General features: G+C 53.1%; 1 protein-coding gene across 4 annotated transcripts in view; it reads left to right on the top strand.

The window, feature by feature from the left end:
• The window catches only part of SLC22A23 (solute carrier family 22 member 23), a 192,890-nt gene that overhangs the window by 164,860 nt on the left and 8,404 nt on the right, over window positions 1-19,626 (top strand). The window contains exons 6-10 of one of the 4 annotated variants that reach the window (XM_010338125.3): window positions 6,549-6,651; window positions 8,926-9,158; window positions 10,588-10,620; window positions 10,742-10,765; window positions 11,750-11,873. In XM_010338125.3, the coding sequence (XP_010336427.2) occupies window positions 6,549-6,651; window positions 8,926-9,158; window positions 10,588-10,620; window positions 10,742-10,765; window positions 11,750-11,873 (517 nt within the window). Of the gene's footprint in view, window positions 1-6,548; window positions 6,652-8,925; window positions 9,159-10,587; window positions 10,766-11,749; window positions 11,874-19,626 lie in introns of those variants that run through there. The other 3 variants (XM_074398394.1, XM_039462679.2, XM_074398393.1) reach the window with 3 other exon arrangements.

Below are 19,626 nucleotides of genomic sequence, written 5' to 3'. Positions count from 1 at the left end.
TTCACCTCCATGGGGAGCGGTCCTCAGGCACTTGCTCTGCCCAGCAGCCCTTCACAATGGCCTCTGCTCTCTGCCACCCCCGGCTGTCAGGTGTGTTGGCGGCAGCATGGTGGCAGGGCTGCTGAGTGCCAGGAGAAGGCAACGTGCCTTCAGAGGCGACATCTGCCACTTCCAGCTTCCTCCGCCCAGACTGGGTTTTCTACATGGAATCTTCCTCCCATGGCCCTGTCTAATCCCGCAGCCCACACCTGCTCCGAGCCTCATGTCTGTCACCCTCTCGCACTCTGGCTGGCTGGCTGGGCTCCGGGCTTTGTTCCATCCTCCCTGCCAGCAGGTGACACATGATCTGATCACATCACCACCAGCTTCAAGCCTCTCCAGTGCTTCCCAGTGCCTTTCAGGCAGACCCCAGGTCCCCCAGGCCACCTCAGAGGCCCTCTCTGATCTCTGCCTCCCTGCGCCCCACACGCTGGCCTTCATTCGGCTCCCAGGATGCACTGTCTTCTTCTGCACAGGGCCCTCCCCGTGCTCACTCCCTGTCCTCCCAGCTCCCACTCTTGCCTTGGCCAGCTCCTCAGAGACCAAGTCAGCCCTCCAGTTATTCACGGTTATAGCTTCAGCCCTTCTTCCTGCTTCCCCTCATCCCAGCTATGATGAATAATTGCAGGGTTCTTTACTAGTGCCTGTCACCCCTGCCGAGCTGCAAGGCCAGACAAGGCAGGGCCTCTGTCTTTAGAGCCAGACACTTCTGTGCCCCCAGCAGCAGCCCAGCTGAAAGCCTGACGCATAGCAGGCGTGCCGTGAATATTTATGGACTACACAAACCCAGGGCTCCTGTAGGAAGGAAGGGTTAGCATTGCAGGTTGGCATCGCTTCTGGGTAGATGAACGTCTCGGGCCTGGCTGGAGGTATGTGTGGGGGTCCAGCAGGGCTGCTCCTTGCCTTGTCAGTACACCCTAACCTTGGATTTATGCCAGGGGGAAACCTGATGTTCCCAGATTTCTTATTTCCTTTTCTCTTGTAAAGCTATCCTTGGTTTATCTTCTAGCAAATCGGATGTTCTCAGTGGCCTGGCTGCTGAGTTAGTTCAGATATGAGGGTGTGTTCCTGGGTATCATTCTCTCAGTGTCAGTCCTGCAGCCTTCATATCACATCACGTGCCCAAGTGCTGACAGTATTCCCATCTTCTAATCCTGAGGCTTCGAGCATTTATAGCAGGAGCAGAAGACCCACTGGTTTCCAGTGTGGCCACATGGCCAGCAGCCTAATGCAAAAACGAGACCCAGGATCAGTGCCACACACAAGGCTCTGCCTTCCGTCTTGCAGGCTGAGCATCCCTCATCCAGAATGCTTGGGACCAGAAGTGTTTTGGGGATTGGATGTTTTGGGATTTGGGGATATTTGTATTAGACTTACTAGTTGAGCTTTCCAAATCCCAAAATCCTAAATCCAAATGTTCCAAAGAGCATTTCCTTTGAGAATCATGTGCATGCTCAAACAATGCTCAGTTTTGGAACATTTCAGGTTTCAGATTTTCTGATGCAGAATGCTCAGCTGATAGTAAGATAAGCAAAAAGTCACTGGACAGCGACTCTGCCAGGTGCGGGGGTTGGCGAGGAATCCTCCACACACATCTCATCTGCATCTGAGCTTCAGGAGGGAAAGGAGCTGTTCTCCCTACTTGACAGGAGCAGAACGGGCACAAAGAGGCTGAGTGCTGGAGAACAGGAACTCCATGATCCCTCTAGCATCAGGCCAGCCCCAGGGGAGGGAGAGCAAATGCACTCCTGTCTTCTCTCCTTATGAGAAGGAACGTGCAGGGTGCAGGCATCCTCCATCCTCAGCATCAGTCCTCTCCCGGTAGCCCCAGACCTTATGCCAGAGAAGCCAATCTGCCTAGCATGGCCAGGACGCACGGGTGAGTCTGTGATCTGAGCATCCTCATCTTCACCCGGCGTGGGGCTCCCCTCTGCCCTTAGCAATGACAGAACTTGGGTTTTGTCCTGACCTGCCTCACTCTGTCTTAACAATGTGTTCAGATCCTGGGATGACAAGAGGATGGATGTGTCAGGCCACCTCCACGTTCCACGCTAGATGCCTTGTGCATGTCATACCACCAGTAAGTGATAAAAGTGACATCTGCCCTGAGGCAGGCTGCATGGGGGCCTGGCTCCCCACCACTCCACAGGCGACCGCTGTGGCTCACTCACTGGGCTCGGGTGAGGTGGAGCCCGTGCCTGGGCAGACAAAGACAGAGATGAGAGAGGTCACAGTGCCAGGTCAGTTGTTGAAAACTTGGCTAGACGTTGAAGACTGTGCTGTCTAAAGTGACTTCATGATAAGATTCCTATAGATGCTTATCTATACTTGCTTTCAAAGCACATTTCTTCCAGTGGCTGAGTGGACCCATTCTAAATCTGTCCCGGAGGGGAGAGGGGCTGGTGGAAGAGGCAGCAGGTGCTTTTTCTACTTCCCAACACAGGCGTGAGGCTCAGGGCTGCCTCCTTGGAGCATTTAGTGTACAGTTTTGTTTGTTTGTTTTTGTTTGTTTCTTTGTTTGTTTGTTTCTGAGATGTAGTCTCCCTCTGTTGCCAGGGTGGGGTGCAGTGGCGCAATCTCTGCTTACCACAACCTCTGCCTGTCAGGTTCAAGCGATTCTTTTGCCTCAGCCTAGCTGGGACTAAAACCACGTGCCACCACACCCAGCTAATTTTGTATTTTTAGTAGAGACAGGGTTTCACCATGTTGGCCAGGATAGCCTCAATCTCTTGTCCTGGTGATCCACCCACCCTGGCCTCCCAAAGTGCTGGGATTACAGACGTGCGCCAGTGTGCATTTTTAATGACTCTTGTGGCAGAAGTGGCAACTTCCCTTCTTCCCCTTCCTCTTCTTTTTTTCTCCTCCTCCTGCTCCTTGTCCCCCTCCTTTTATATTTTCTTGCTTTCTAGCTCTATAACTGATATTTTTCCAATGTCACTCCTAATGCGCTGGCATCGTCCACTAGGATGACAGTAAAGCCAGTTTATCTCACACCCCCACACAAGTGAATTCCAGTTCTCTGTGTGTGTTTTCCCTGCTCTTCCCGAACCCGGTCTTAGGTGAGCAGCCACTGCCTCCTCCTCCTCTGCTGTCCTTGGGAAGCCTGTTAACTCTCACACTGGATGGCCAGATGTGGAGAGGTCGCGCCCTCCTTCCAGCGGATCAGCAGGGTCAGCAGGGCGTCCTTTCCCTTGCTCTGTTGGTGAAGAGAAACTGGGAGATGTTGGCTTCGCTGAGTGCTGGTGGGAGGACACGTGCTCCCTGAGTGCTCCCGGAGGCCACGCCGAGTTCTCCCATCTGGCCCTCAAGTGCTTTATCCTCCTTCACAGATGAGCAGCTGGGCTCAGAGCAAGGACAGTGTAGCTCTTCCAAGGAGCCAGCCAGAAGTGCAGAAGCTGAGCTTCTGCCCGGGCTCATCAGGCCTCTCACAGCACCCAGACCTTTGCCCCGACCTTGTGAAAATGTGGAGGCACAGGGGCTGCAGGGTGGAGTTGGAAGTACCTGGCTCACCAATTCAGTAGGCTTGTCATGGTTTTTGGTTGGAAATTTTCTGATGGTTCTAGTCAAACAGGCTGATGTGTCATCCTCCTCCTTCGTCTCAAGGGGACCATGGGAGCCAGGTGCTCACAGCAGCATGTCCTGGAAGCCAGTGTCACACAACCTGGCTCGGCTCCCTATCGCTAGTTCATTTCCGTGCAAGAGGTGTTTAGAGAAGTCTCTAGATGTCCATCTGATACTTGGCCAGACAAAAAGGCCTCTTGGATTCAGCCACCACTCAGGGTGTTAGAGCCATCGAAATGTTCTATAACACAGAGCTTGTGGATTTGGGCCCAGAAGAACAGACTTAATGCTGTGGAAGTTTCATGTTGTTGTTGTGAGTAACAAGTCTGGTGATGTGAGTAACAGACACCCTGACAACATGTCAATAGCCCTGGAAAGGTTAATCTAATTCCACTTAGAAGAATGCAGTTACCTCTGCAGACTACAGTCAATTTTTTATACTGGGTTCTAGGTTTAATTTTATTTTAAAAGCTCAGGTCATAATGCAATTGTATTTGCTTCTTTTTTGTTGTTGTTGAGATGGAGTCTTGCTCTGTCGCCCAGGATAGAGTGCAGTGGCATGATCTCGGCTCACTGCAACCTCCACCTCCCAGGTTCAAGTGATTCTCCTGCCTCAGCTGACTGAGTAGCTGGGATTATAGGTGCACGCCATCATACTTGGGTAATTTTTGTATTTTTAGTAGAGACAAGGTTTCACCATGTTAGTCAGGCTGGTCTCAAACTCCTGACTTCGTGATCTGCCTGCCTCGGCCCCCAAAGTGCTGGGATTACAGGTGTGACCACCACGCCTGGCCTGTATTTGCTTCTTTAACATCATGCCTCATAAACAATAACATGTTAGGAGTTCATTTTGGGATTTTTTTTTAAACTGTAAACTTATATGAATATGCTAATGAACATTTAAATTTTCTTCTCTTAAGTCTTCCATGGTGAGAAAAATGTAGCTGTTACAGTTGGTTTCTGCTGAGTTTCATAATAGCAAAGATAGTCAGATCATTGGATCCAAGGTTTTCTGTTAACCATGATATTTTCAAGCTCTTTACATAGAAAAACTGTTCCTGTAGTCAAAGGAGTCCATTTTTGCTGACAAAAAATAATGGTCAGGAGACCTTAGGAGCTGAGAGGATCCATGGGCCGGCAGCTGAAATGCCAGCCCTGTTGGCTTGCACACAGACTTCAATCTTGTATGGGAAGGAAGAAAGTTCTGCAAACTCAGGAGGCATGATATCCCTTAGACAAGAAAAAGGTTTCTCCTCTCTCCTGTGCCCTGGCTGGTGACACTGAGTTCAAAAACAACGTGTTTGAATAAAAGGTTCCTAAATCCCTACAGTTAAGCAACACGTGTTTTCTTCAAACTGTAAGGAAGGAGCTTTGTAACCCTCCAGCCACTGGATGGCAGGAAGGAGGTGGAAGAGGAGGACTGAACTTGGCTCATCCAGGTTCAGAGTGGCCCTTAGAAGCACAAGACCAGGGTCCTGGAGAGGCAGCCCCCAAGGGAGCAGGAGGGTCCCTCCAGAGGCAACAACACTCCTCCCAGCACTGAAGCCTTCCTCGATAGACAGAGGCCTCCCCTCCCCCACCACTTTTTTAAATTTTATAAACGTATTATTCGGGGATAATTTTAGATGTGCAGGAAGGCTTCTGAGATACTACAGAATCTCCATGTATCCCTCACTTGCTTCCCCAACTACAAATATCTGATATTGTCATGATACTATTGTCAAAACTAAGAAAGCGACATTGGAATACTACTACTCACCAAACCCCAGCCTTTATTTAGTGGCTCCCGTTTTTCCGTGATGACTCCTCCCCCCTGGGATGCCACCCAGGACTGCATCTCGTCCTCCTCCCTCCTTAGTCCCCTGGTCTGACAGCTGCTCGGTCTTGTTTCTCATCATCTTGACAGTCTTGACGAGTCCTAGCTCCCCTCTGATTTGGGAAGTCTCCTTTTTTTTTATTTAAGCTCCCCAGAAAGGGATTATTCTATGAAGACATAGCAGGCTAGGAGGGCAAAGAGGTGACAGAAGGCTGAGTGGCATTCCTGCTCCCTGATGCACAGGCAGACCGCTCCTGGAGGCCAGGGCACCCCCATTCTGAATCTTCCCTGTAAATTGCCAAATCGACCCCAGCACCTCCACAGACCCGTTGGCCTGGTGAATTACCACAGTGCTGGGGGACTCCCTTCAGAGGGGCTTTCAGAGCTGCAGGAGCTGCACAAGAAACTCAGTCTCATGACTTTATAGTTAGTCACATCCCTTGGAACCAAAATTGTCCAGCTCCCGAGGATTTCTGTTAACTAAAACTCGCACACGGATACATATGCGTATGAATGCGTACATGTATGCATGTATACACATACACGCAGATGGATTCACTTAGGTTTTGTCTTTCAAAGATTTATATGCCCTAAGGGCAGTTTCTGCAGAAGTAGCTACAGCCGTGGTAAGTTCCACCGGACGAGGCTTAGGAGCGTATCTGGGTGTGGCCTTCCCAGTCTCGGAGCAGGGAGTGACACCGGTGGATGCAGACTGTACGGAAAAGAACTGCTCATTTAGATTTGCCCAGGGCCGAAAGAGTGCCTCAGTTCCCTAGAATATCATCCCTGAGCTCCGTACTCAGACAAAAGTGAACCGAGTCTACGCTGTGTGTTTGTGTGTACTCTGCCCGGTTCCAAAAAAAGGCTTTGCAGTGGAAACGTGCTGATGGTGCACCTGGCGCCCTCTCAGGCACCCTAGGGAAACCTGAACTGCAGAGCTGGAGGCGGGGTCTAGGTTTCCAGCCTTCCTATCCTGGAAACCTAGACCCTATCTGCTGGCTTAAAAGAAAAGAAAAAGGCTTTCTCTCCCTTCTGTGGTGCCTGAACTGGGGAGCCAGGACTGTGACTGCAGCTGCTGCCCCAGTCCTCTGTGGGTGCCTGCCCAGCGATCACAGGGTCTGTTTCTTTGCAGAGCTGGAGAAGGAGCTTTCCCGGAGGCCCAAGAAGGTCTGCATCGTGAAGGTGGTGGGGACACGGAACCTGTGGAAGAACATCGTGGTCCTGTGTGTGAACTCGTGAGTCACAGAGGACAAATGCCAGCTGGGTGGGAGGGGGCTGGGGAAGAAGGTGGGCATCGGTGAAGGCCGGGGCCCTGCTCCCCACCCTGCTGAACCTGGAATCCTAAGGGTGTGTGTAAAGAGTGATATGGGCGGGCTAGAAGGTATTGACCTCCCCCTCCCGGAAGCCTCGAGCAGCCGGCACCCCCAGCCCCGGCATGTAAATCCTGTGAGCAGGGCCTCTCCACCACATGCCCATGAGGCCCAGGGAACCGGAATGCACATGAATGCACCTCCTCAGGGGCACAGCGGGGGATGCTACAAGGCTGGAGCTTCTTGGCCCTGTCTCAGGACAGGGGATTTGAGACCCGTGAGGCCTTGGCTGCAAGATGTCCATGCCCCCTGCCTGTGGCTGGCCCTGCCCTTCCTGGACCTGCAGCCAGCCTGGCCAGAGGCCCCAGGGCAGCCACAGGTGGAGGCAGGTGGGTGGGGACATGGAACCTGTGGAAGAATATCATGGTCCTGTGTGTGGACTCTTGAGTCACAGAGGACGTCAACTCACCTGCTGGGTCCTGCAGGGGCTGGGGCATCACTCACACAGATTCTTGGCAGCCCAGTCCCTGGGTTTGGTGTGTACCTAGAAGGTCATTCCTGTCCTGACTGACAGCTCAGTGGCCTTGACTGGGCAATGTGGTCCCTTGTTCAGGGTCAGAGGTCACCAAGGTTGGGTAGGAGAAGGATTTGACTCATTTGGGTTAGAGGTCATCTGGGGTGTTACACTCATTTGTGAAAGGTCTCAGGGCTGCCACCAGGTAAAGACAGAAGCCCTGGGTGAGGGCTCAGGGACAAATATCCCCACAGCTTTTTCTGTCAAAGTAGCTCATTTCATCAGTTCTCCATATTGGGGTTCTGGGTTGAAATTGATTTGGGAAGGGTAGAAGAGGCTCTACCACCAAAGCAACAGTAGAGCCTTGTCCTGGAGCTCAGAAGGCCAGGACGGACACATTTCCCAGCAGGTTGATACACTTGTGTGGGGCAGTAAAGAAGCCTCACCCAGGGCAGTCTGTAGGAAACAGGGATAAATTAAGAATCAAAATAGAGGCCCGGCATTGTGGCTCATACCTGTAATCCCAGCACTTTGGGAGCCCAATGCAGGTGGATCGCTCGATGAGGTCAGGAGTTCAAGACCAGCCTGGCCAACATGATGAAACCCCAAAAAATCTCTACCAAAAAATACAAAAATTAGCTGGGCATGGTGGCAGGTGCCTGTAATCCCAGCTACTTGGGAGGCTGAAGCAGGAGGATCAGTTGAACCAGGGAAGGGGAGGTTGCAGTGAGCCAAGATCACACCACTGCACTCCAGCTTGGGTAACAGAACCAGGCTCTGTCCCAAAAAATGAATCAAGACAGAGTTTCCTGAGGACCATATATGTGCCTTCCATCTGTGTAGCTTCTGCCTGGCTCCTCCAGGCTGTGTGGGTGGAGGTGAGGCTGGTAGAGGTAGATCTCCACCTTTCCAGAACTCTAAGTGCCCAAAGAAGCACAGACCCAGAGAGGCTGTCTCTGAGTTGCCTCTTACCAGCCGCGAGCCTCACCGGAGCCACTCTGCCCTACCTACCGCTGTGCAGTGGGTGTACAGGGTCTGCTGTGTGACCCTGGAATTAAATGAGTCAGTAACGAGAAAGCGCTTTGTCTTGGAGGACTCCCATGAAAGCACATGTTGTTTTAACAAAAGAACTCGGGCCGGGCGCGGTGGCTCACACCTGTAATCCCAGTACTTTGGGAGGCCAAGGCAGGTGGATCACGAGGTCAGGAGATAGAGACCATCCTGGTCAACATGGTGAAACCACATGTCTACTAAAAATACAAAACATTAGCTGGGCATGGTGGCGCGTGCCTGTAATCCCAGCTACTCAGGAGGCTGAGGCGGGAGAATTGACTGAACCCAGGAGGCGGAGGTTGTGGTGAGCCGAGATCGCGCCATTGCACTCCAGCCTGGGTAACAAGAGCGAAACTCCGTCTCAAAAAAAAAAAAAAAACTCACCACTGTTGTGCCTACACCTGTCTACTAAAGCCATGGCAAGGAGCCTGAGCGTGGACCTCCACCAGGGGAGGCACTCCATCTTTCTCTGACGTCTCCTCTTTTGCATCTGCTCTGTAATCTCGTGGTTCGGTCGTAATGGGCTTTTCTATGACACACTGAGTTGCTTCTCCATCTCCCAGTCACCCGACCCCACGTGCAGCCCCTGGCATGGCGCAGCCCACCCACCGCTGCTCTCACTATCTCCGCAGGCTGACGGGGTACGGGATCCACCACTGCTTCGCCAGGAGCATGATGGGCCACGAGGTGAAGGTGCCGCTGCTGGAGAACTTCTACGCCGACTACTACACCACGGCCAGCATCGCGCTGGTGTCCTGCCTGGCCATGTGCCTGGTGGTCCGGTTCCTCGGGCGCCGGGGAGGGCTGCTGCTCTTCATGATCCTCACCGCCCTGGCCTCGCTTCTGCAGCTCGGGCTCCTCAACTGTGAGTGGACCGGGGAGGCGGGCCGGTGCGGGGAGGGCAGCTGCCTAACCCCCAGGGGTGTTCGAAAGGGTCGGATGCCAGTGGCCACTTTAAAATCTGTCGATGGAAGGAGCTGCTTCGGAGAGGGCAGAGCTTCGATGGGAGCGTCTGTGGAGCCCGCCTCAGAGGGCACTGGGCTGTCCTCCTCCCCTGCCTGGCCCGGGCTGCACCATGATTCCTTCCAAGTCCTGGTGGCCGGGACTTTGCTAAAGGGTACACTGCTTCTGTGTGACTCACCACATGACAACGAAGAACAAAGAATTGTTTCTTTTTCGTGACATTAAGGGGGAAATACATCTGTTTTGTCACCCTCGCTCGGGGGCCCTGCTTTTCAGCAGAAGTTCCCGGGTTCATCAGTTTCTCTTTGGACCAAAGAATTTCTCAGTAAATGTTAGAAATAATCTAAGGCAAAGCTAGAGAATCCATCAGGCCCCTCCCGCAAGCTCTGTGTAGCTCCTCACCAACAAATACCCACTCCTGCATGTGGACAAACCCCACAGCACCTCCATGGCCAGCCCAGGGTGCAACATGAGCAGGCAGGACCTCTGAGCCTCTTCTGCCCTGGCAGGGTCCTCCTGGGACAGGCTCGGGACCCTGCAGGAACATCAACCCCCACAGGGCTCCCCTGCCTTTATAAGGAAAATGTACCCAGGCTCTCAGAACTAGACACCAGGGCCATCCACGGCACCCCGATCAGAGCGGCCTTGTGGTATGGCCTGGATTGGAGATGGCTTGTTTCAATCTCAGGAGCAGCTCTCTAACTTGGACATCTCCTGTGCAGTCTGTCCTTTGCTGGGAGACTGCTGTTAGGCTTAGCTAATGGAATGCAGACGTGGTGACTGTCTCCCTTCATCCCTGTTCCCCAGCTGCTTTCCGGGGAGCCTCTGCCCCACTCACATGGGTGGGACAGAAGTGGCAGGGGCCTCAGGCCCCTGGTGTTGCAGTGCCCCTTTGTCCCTGCACGGGAATGCACAGAAACCCCAAGCGAACACCACGCAGCCAGCCATGAGGGGCAGAGCTGGGTCAGCAGGGACTCCCACAGCACCTGACGTTGTTTCAGTTAGGCCACAGTGACCCATGGGTGGCTCTATATGTGAGGAAGCTCACCCTTTGCACCTGCTGTGGTCTCACTGTGACAGTTCCATTTTCTCCCCAGGCTCTGAGACCAACAGGTTCTAACCCCGGTCTTCCTAACAAAAAGATCTGTGTTTAGTGCAGCATGACTTCCACTGCCCTAGCAGCCAGCGCCATCCCAGACATGGATGGGAGTTTGCTGGAAGCAAGTCCCGAGGGAACACGTTGGGCTAACTCCACCCCTAATGTGCTGTCTCCTCTCTTCCCGCTTGCTTTGCCCTTGTGCGTGTGGCTGCGATCCTGTCGGCGGGCCCAGTGATTGGAAAGTACAGCCAGCACCCAGACTCAGGTGAGTCCCAAGCGCGTGGGCTGTACGTCCTCATCTTGCATTGTATCCAAACGGGCGTTTTCTGGAAGACTCACGGACCTGTGGTTTCCATTTCCTCTCTTTCTCCCCCTTGCCCTCCAAGAACTGCAGCTGAAGTTGGCCGTAGGTTGGACACTATACGGATACATTTGTATTCTCCCTCTTGCCTCTAGAAAGAGCGACCGGTGCTTCCGTTTCTGCGCTGCTTGGCACGCATGCCCCACCCCTTCCCCTGACACCAGGCTCGGCACAGGCCCTGGCCTGGTGCCAACATGCTTTGTCTTGTGGACAGCATCTGGGTGGGGTGAGAGCGCCCGGGAGTGCTGGGGCCCGGCTGTCTGTGCTGCCAGGGGAAGCCGAGGCCTCTCTTTGACTCATGTAAGCTTGCTGCCCTCCCGCCATGGGGACAGCAGAGTACTGGCCTGCACCTCGAAGCTGCTGCTGCGCCCGCCTAGCCTGCCCCAGCCCTCGCCGTGTCCCTGGGGAGCGCTTGCCGTCTCTGCAGCCCTGTGGGAGCTGAGCTGAGCCCCAGCTGTGTGGCCTGACAGCATGCCCATGCACAGTGCCAGACACTGCCCTGGTGCGAGGTCAGTCTCTGGCGCCATTTCCGAGGGCTTCGATGGGTTGAACACTTTCCCTCTGGGTCGATCAATTCTGTGGCTTGAATGTTTGTGTCCTTAAATCAACACTAACTCAGCTACCCTGTCCCACACGTTGGGACATCAGACCTGAGGCAGAGGGGGCTCTGTGGAGAGCAGGGCCCTTTCTGGAGCAAACATAGGCCAGGGCAGAGGGACACTGGTATGGCACCAGGACATACCAGCCTGCCCTCCCACCAGGCATAGCTCCGGGCTGAGGAATTCCAGTAGAGGCCGTCATGAGCTCCAGCATGCCTGACGCACAGAGATTCACAGGAGCACCCAGAACCCACTTCAGGGGCTCTGGGCTTCTAGTCCTGGAGGTGCTGCTTGGTCCCCAGAGGGAAGTCCACACCCATCCTTGCCGCACGCTGGGCAGAGGGGAGGAGCCATGCCGTGCAGCCCCGGACCTCCCTCCTGCCCTGGCCTGGCTTCCTCTCTTCCCTCACCATCCCCTTCTTCTGATCTGCCAGGGATGAGTGACAGCGTCAAGGACAAATTCTCCATCGCGTTTTCCATCGTGGGCATGTTTGCCTCCCATGCGGTGGGGAGCCTCAGCGTGTTCTTCTGTGCGGAGATCACCCCCACAGTGATAAGGTACGTAATGGGAGACACCCAGGGGATGCCGGCTTCTCGGGACTCAAAGATGAGTCCCTGGCTCCAGGCTGGTGTGGGATTAACCGGCATCAGCTCCGTTGCTGGCTTCGTGGTTCACAGCTCAGGTGTTGGTTGCGCCCAACCCTGAGGCTCCCGAGAGTCAGGAGAGAGCCTGCTCCTGGGGTCCTGTCCAGGAAGCAGCAGGAGGAAGTGGGGACAGGGAGCTACTCTGGGCCCAGGAAACACGTCAGTGACCTGCAAAGGGGGACTTCAGCAGATCCCTCGTCCCCACTTCCACCGGACACTGTGCTGCCAGCTCTGCTGAGAGACTTCGCGGCTCAGCTATTTCAAAATGTTTTAAAAAGTAGAAAGAGCCTTTTTTTTTTTTACTGACCTGGGAAGTTGATGTCATGAACCCAAAGAGAGAAAGCCCAGCAAGTGAGTCATGGACTCATTTAAGAAACATGATGGAGAGCCCACTGCGTGCCAGGAACTAGGCCCAGAAAGCACAGGAGCGCAGCCCTGGCCTCGTGGGGTCTGTGGGCCTTTCATCCTTCCCAACGGTGTGACTGACCTGCGCTCAGCCGCTTTGGTTTCAGTTCGGAAAGTGAGGCTGGCCCCCTCCTGGCACGTCTCTGTCCCTGGGTGGTGGTTCATGGGTGCTACACCCCATTGAGGGTCGCCATGCTTACAGCCTGATAAACAGGCATGCCTCCACTAAAAGGGCATCACTCAGCCGCAGTCATCTTCCTAACCCGTTTGTGACTTACTGAGGAGCTTGAGTTATGCCACACTGCACTTCGTACAGGAGTCTCGTCAGCATTTCTCACGCGTGTGCCTTCCTAGAACAGAACTGGAGAGGAAGGCAGTAGGGCAGCCATGAACAAAGCCCGGGTGCCCGCATGGTCACACCCTTGGGAAAGTCCAGTAGGGGGCGCTCCAGTCCCAGGCGGACTATGTGGAGGCGAATTATCTCAGCCCCTCTGGTGCGGGGGGAAGGCTGGGGAGCAGGTAGGCAGGTCCGTGGACTCTCTTCCTTTCCAGTAGCCATGCTGACACCAGCATCTTCACGTCCGCACTCTTATTCAGTCTCTTAGATCCGTATCATACAGGCCCAGCCTGACAGCTACCGGGAACGTGGGCAGAAATGCCAACGTAGTGTATGATTAAGCACCAAGTAACCTCTCCTGTCTCTCCCTTCTGCATAAGCCACGGGGGAGAGATGAGCCAGGAGTTTATTTGGTGTTTGCAGTTGCAAGATACCTCAGGCAGATGCTGGGTCACTCCCTGTCCTCCCTTCACCTACCTAAATGTCCCTCCTTTATCAAAGATAACAGCCAAGGCAAGTCTCTCAATAGAGCAGAAGCCAGTCGGACATTCTGGGTTTCCAGCTGGCCTCTTGCAGCCTTTGCCTGATTATGCATCTTTTGGGGGGCTAGTGGGTGCCCCTTAACTCTGGCAGTTGGTAGGGTTCATTATTCTCTGTTAGATTTGGCGTGGCAAACTAGACTGTGGGAAATGCTGTATCCTTTTCCTCTTTGATGCAAACCAAGAAAGATTTGGGGATAGAAATTCAACAAGCACGTTCTCAGATTCGGCTTGCCAAGATGACAAACTAGAAAAAGTATGTGACCCTTGGTGTTTTTGTGCCTGCAGAGGATGAAAGGAAATTGAGTCCAAAGGGGGTCCCTGGGCCAGGCTGGGAGAATGTCTAGCGTTCCTGACAAATCCCTCTTCTCGCTGGGAGCCCTTCTCACCCTGGCCATCAGGAGGCCACAGCCCTTTCTTGCAAATGCACTCAGGAACAGTTCCCATGGAGGCCCTGGGACGGAAGTGGACTCTCCTCCCATGCCCCTACTTGCCAGAAATTCAAGATAAGCTGGGATGGATGGCCTGGGGCCCATGAGCTCCATCTTTCTTAGCACAGAACTAGCCTTTCCCCGTGACACTGTATTACAGATAAGCCTTCTGGCAGCAAAGGGTGAGGGGCCAGGATGGACTGCCCAGAAGCCAATACGAGGATATGAAATTTTCTGCAAAAAGTTCAAAAAATGCTTTTATACTTTTCATACTTGTTCCACAACAAAAAGCAACAAAGGCTTGCAGAAATCTGTTGCCCCAAGGATAACAGAGGCCAAGTAAACTATTGTTTCATGAGATCCTGCCCAGACCTCACGCTGACAGAGAACCAGCTCCCCGCTCAGGCCCAGGCCGCTTGTGTTTCTCATCAGCCAGTGCACAGCTCATCAGATTCACCTGGAAGACACTGACAGTTGGGTGACTTTGCAGACGGGATAGGAGGAACCCTGTATCTGACCATGCGCCTCTCCCAGCTTGACATGGGTGGAAGTGGCCTGGGGTCCTGGGTGGATCTGGAAGCAGCTGCTGGCTGTGCTGGGCTGATCTTTTCTATCCACTGTCCATCGGGGTGCTGCAGATGGGCTGCGAGGCTTCCCTTGCCCTCGCGCAGGGGTCCAGGTGAGAGAAGAGGCAGGTGCTGGAGATCATGACACCCGCCTGCCCTCTCCTGCTCTGCCCACGCCGGCGACCCCAGCCCTCTCTAGGTCATAAGTCGGATGGGCCTCCCTGATACCCTCCCTGACCGACGCCTCCCTGACATCTGTCCTCTGCTCTAATGCTGTCTCCAGAATTGGCACCGAGGGCCAGCATGGCCTGGGGTTAAGGGAACATCAGAGTCTGTTCAACTTCTTTAAAAATTTATGTCTTAAAAATGTCTGACATCTGAAAACAAGTAGCGAGTGACAGACAGGAAGGCAAAAGGCATCCCATGCCAGCAGCGCCTGTGACATGCAAGCGCTGAGGAGCCGGCAGGATGAGGGGACAGTGTCGAGGATGTGGCCCAGAGCCTGAGGAGGAGCCGGACGAGCTGCCCGTGATCCCGAGGCCACCTCCCTGTGAGGCCTCGGGTGGGTCCCTCGGCTGGCTTTCGTGTCCTTGTCTCAAAACAAAACTGATTAAGGCACCTTGTTAGGCGGGGGTAGAGAATGGAGAGGAACCACGTGCAAAGGGCCCGGCTCAGCACGGGACCCTTCCTGTTATTCTTCTTCACTGGGTCTCTTCAGCAGTTATACTTATTTCTGTAAAAAAATAGCAGAAATGTTTGCCCATCCTCAACTTCACAGAAACATAGTCAAGTAATAAAATTAAAATACATTAAGTAATATAAAAGAGGAGGTGGGATGGGAGGCTCGTCTCTGGTGTTGCAGGGAGAGGTGGTCACGTTCGCATGGCTAACAGCAATTTGATTTTGGAATCCTTAATTCAGTGAAGTTTGCCATTTCTAATAAGTCGGTCTGGATAGCAATCATTCTACCTTCTTTAGATACTGTTGCTAGTAAAATAATGATATCCCGTGGATATTACCATTTTATTCTCCTAAAGCACCAGGAGGCAGCGGTGCCCCCGGTTCTCCTGTGTCCGTTAAGTCAGGCAGCTCTGACTTGTAAACACGGGTGTATGCTGCCCTCTAGTGACAACTCAGAGAAAAGCAGAAAAGGTACAGGCAGAGCCCACATTTTCAGGGGCAGGAAATGAACCCAACACCTTAAAACCAAGAACGTTAACAATCTCTTTCTCTAATCTGAGATTTCAGGAGAGAAAGAAAAGCAAAGCCAAAAATAACATACCAACTTCTGCCAAAATTTTCCTAATATTACTGAATAATGTCAAGGAATCTTTGATAGAAAACAAGAGAGTTGCTTCTGTAGAAAAAAATAAAAAGATATATTCCATATTATATATGCATGTGTACATTTGTTGCATATTATATATCCACACATATGTAGCATTTTTTAATGATCTGCAAATTAAATATGTTTCATTTGGCACAATTAACAAGATAGATCAGTATGATGTGGTTCACCTGGCACTACACGAGGCTGTTTGCTCTTTCATGTCGGCCCTATGCCCACCCCTCCTGGGGGGTCTGCACTCTGCCCTCCTGTACGTGACTCCTGTGTTAGCAAGGGGAGTCCGTTCACTGCTTGTTAGTGCCAGGAAGGTCAGACAGAAACCTCAGAGGTTTCCGAGAAAATGATGTCCCCGTCAAAATCAGGTCCATTATCCCTAGCATCTGATATGCCCTGTGGCTTCCTGAAAGAGCCAGGTCGACCAGAAAGACTTAATTGGCTATTTTAAGTGTTCAGTCTTCATCTTACAGAAGGATTTGCTCTTACTGCTCATTGCAGTGGTCATCTATATTTAACCTGTCCCATTCATCTGGGTGAGCTGACCTTCCTACTCAGGAAGCCAGTGTGATCCGCGAGCACCTGGTATTCATTAAACACAAACAACATGTGCCTGTTAACGTCCTAGAAAATAATTCTTGCCCTTGAAGGGCTCAGAGACTAGTAAGGTGACAGGCACATGAACACATACTGACAGAAAGGTGCAGAGTGTCTTTGAATGGTGGTCCGGGACCCTCTGCCTGGCAAGAATGTGAGTATCTGGGAGACATCCCCCTAAAGTCTTGCCCTTTCTCATCCATATCCCCTTGAGGCCCAGCAGCACAGTAGTGTGGCTATTCCTGCAACTCTTCAGCCTTTCCTCAGGAAGGGCTTTCTAGTATGACATGCTGATGCCCATCACAGCCTGCATGAGAGGCGGCTGTCCGTCTCCCTCTGTGGCTAAGGCTGGGAATCTTGTCACTCACCGAGTATCTTGGTTTTCTATTGCTGCATCACCAATTGCCCCAAAACACAGGGGCCTGAAGCAGCATGCAGCTACTATCTCACAGCTTTTAGAGTCTGGGCACAGCCTGGCTGGGTCCTCTGCTCCAGGCCCCTCCCAGGTTACCATCAGTGGGTAGGGTCCACCACTAAACCAAGTCAGGCACTGGTAGAATGTGTTTCCTCATGGGCTGTGGGGCCGGGAGCCTCAGCTCCTTGCTGGCCATTGGCCACAGGGACCATGATCACAAGGCAGCTCGCTTTGTCAAAGCCAGCAAGAGTCTGCTAGAGTCCCTTTTGGAACCTCATTGTGGAGGAACATCTCACTATCCTGGCTGCACTTTATTGCTGCAAAGTAAGTTATCTGTACCTAGTACCTTGAGGCCCAGTGTACACTCAAGGCATGAGGGTGGGAATCACTGGGGCCAGTCTAGAAATCCGACTATAGCGCTGAGTAGACGCCCGGGTGCCAGCCAGGTCTCCGTGGCCGGGCAGCTGCTGGGGACAGCACTCTGAGTGGAGCCTGGTCCTGCCCTGGAAATGTCTCATGTCTATTAGAGACACACAGACATGCAACGTGAATGTGTCTTTGGGTGACACAAGTGTCCTGAGGATGCAGGAGAGCACCCAGGAGAGCCTGCTCAGCCTGGACTCAGGAAGGGTGGCTGAGACTGGGGACTCCCAGGGTGTGGACCGGAGCCCCGCGAATAGCAGCTCTAGAGGGAATGCCCGTGCAGCAAGCGCACAGTGACGGAGGAGGCGGGGTAGGATGCCCAGGGCTTGGGGAGCAGGAGCAGAGGTCCTTGAAGGGGTGAGGGTGGGTGGGTATGAAGCAGGTTGAGGCAGTGTCTGCAGGGCTTGGTGCTTCACTCAGGGGAAGGCCAGGGTGGAGGTGAAGGGTCCCAGTGGCACAGCCCCCGCTGCCAACTTTTAGGACTCCATGACATTCTTGGAGGTATTAGGCCCATGGGAGAGGCTCGTCCTCTTCCCCTCCCAGTTCCTCCCGTTCCTCCCACTCCCTGCTGGCACTCACTGAATACCACCATCCCTAGAACCAATCCAGGATCTTCCTGTCCCCATGCCAGTCACATGCGTGCTTTAAGCCCCACCGCACTTGAACGTTGGAGCTTTTGTCATCCCCATTTACAGATGCTGACTGGGGCTTCAGGAGGTAAAGCTGGTGGGCAGGGGGACCAGGATTCTAGCCCAGGCTCATGGGCTCCAGAACTTGTGCTTCCAGTCACGGCACTTACACCTGTGTGGCAGCAAAAGCCTGTTCCGTAGCTCACTTTTGGGCTGCTCCTTTGTATGTGGGTTTACTCAAGCTTGGAGGCTAATGGCTGATGCTCTGGTCTTGACAGTCATCTAATGGAACAAACGTTAATGAAGCCCCTGTACAGGAAGGCACATCTCCTTCCTCCAGAAGCGCTCAGACAGCGCCCGACCCAGCTAACCTGTGGGAGCTCGGCTGAGACCCCATGGGTGAACCTCACTGAGTGAGCCCTGGACAGAGCTCAGGGACCCCCAGGCCATGAGTAGTGGGACAGAAAGGGAGAAGACAGGAGGAAGAAGTGGCACCCCTGGGACCTGTCCATCACCTTGCAGGCAGAAGGGAGGCATTAGAGGACTTTGAGCACAAGGTGACATGATTAGCTCTGTGTTCTAGGAAAATCAGTGTGGCGACAGTGAGGAAACAAAGTCCAGGAGATAAAGAAGATGCGCCAGGGAGGAGCAGAGCCAAGACGGGCTGGACAGGAAGGAGCTGGGAAAGGGAACAATCCCGTGACTCTTTGCCCCCTAGAGCTGCAGGCCTGACAAGGCTGCCCCTGTGCCCCCCAGCCCTAGGCCCATTGTGGATGCAGACGGGTAGACTGCAAACCTACAGAGAGGCAGCCATTTCTACATTAGAGGGAAAGAAGGGAGGGAGACGTGTCTTCTATTCCTTTGTTATAAAACAGGCCAAAAGGCGGTGGAAGATCATTCATCATCCCCCACCCCCCAAAACACACACACACACACACACACACACACACACACACACACACACAATCACCATTCTTCTACTGCATTCTGAGGAAAAGGCTCCGAATCAGCAGTTCTTCCTGGGGTTATTAGCATAGATCTCTGTATGTCTGGTTTAAGAGGGCCACCTGGGAACCCTGGAACTCCCATTCTCCCTGCCCGGGTCACCCCTGCCCAAGCCTCCTCCATTCACATCCCCCCATGTCAACCCCAGGACCGCCTGAGAGGGTCTGTGGGAGCAGGCAGCAGGTCCCAAAGGCAGGGATGCTCTCCCCATCCTGAGTGGCAAAGGCTGCGAAGACCCCAGCACAAGGGACAGGCTGCTCAGTGCCACAGCGGGCACAGTGGAGCAGAAACCCTGGCCGGAGGTGGCGGTGGAAATGGGAGTCATGGCCGGTCTCTGGGTTCCTGGAAAGAGGAGGCAAGGCCTGGGCAGTTGCCCAGAACTAAAAGCTTTGGAAATTTGTACCAGTCCCCACAGCAGGAACAGTTTTATTTTTTTTGAAAAAGCAAAAGAATAGCTTCTTTTTGAGGCAAAATTTACAGACCAAGAAATTCATCCATTTTAAGTAAACAATTCAGTAACGTTTAGTAAACTCACATAGCTATTGCAACCACTGCCACCATGCAGTTACAGAACATTTCTTTCTCCCCCAAAATCCCCTTCTTCTCTGAAGTGATCACTACTCCAGCCCCAGGCTACCACAAATCTACTTTCTGCATCTACACATTTGCCATCGATTGACTGATCGATTGTGAGATGGAGCCTCACTCTGTCACCCAAGCTGAAGTGCAGTGTCCTGATCTCAGCTCACTGCAACCTCCACCTCCCGGGTTCATGTGATTCTCCTGCCTGAGCCTCCCCAGTAGCTGGGATTACAGGCATGCACCACTATGCCCAGCTGATTTTTTGTATTTTTAGAAGAGGTTGGGTTTCACCATGTTGACCAGGCTGGTCTGGAACTCCTGACCTTGTGATCCACCTGCCTCAGCCTCCCAAAGTTGCTGGAATCCTCCCAAAGGCATTACAGGCCTGAGCCACT

The sequence above is a fragment of the Saimiri boliviensis genome, chromosome 4 (assembly GCF_048565385.1).
Source record: "Saimiri boliviensis isolate mSaiBol1 chromosome 4, mSaiBol1.pri, whole genome shotgun sequence".
Lineage (NCBI taxonomy): Eukaryota > Metazoa > Chordata > Mammalia > Primates > Cebidae > Saimiri > Saimiri boliviensis.
The sequence above is the reverse complement of the archived record's forward strand: the minus strand, read 5'-3'. Positions and strand labels throughout refer to the sequence as shown.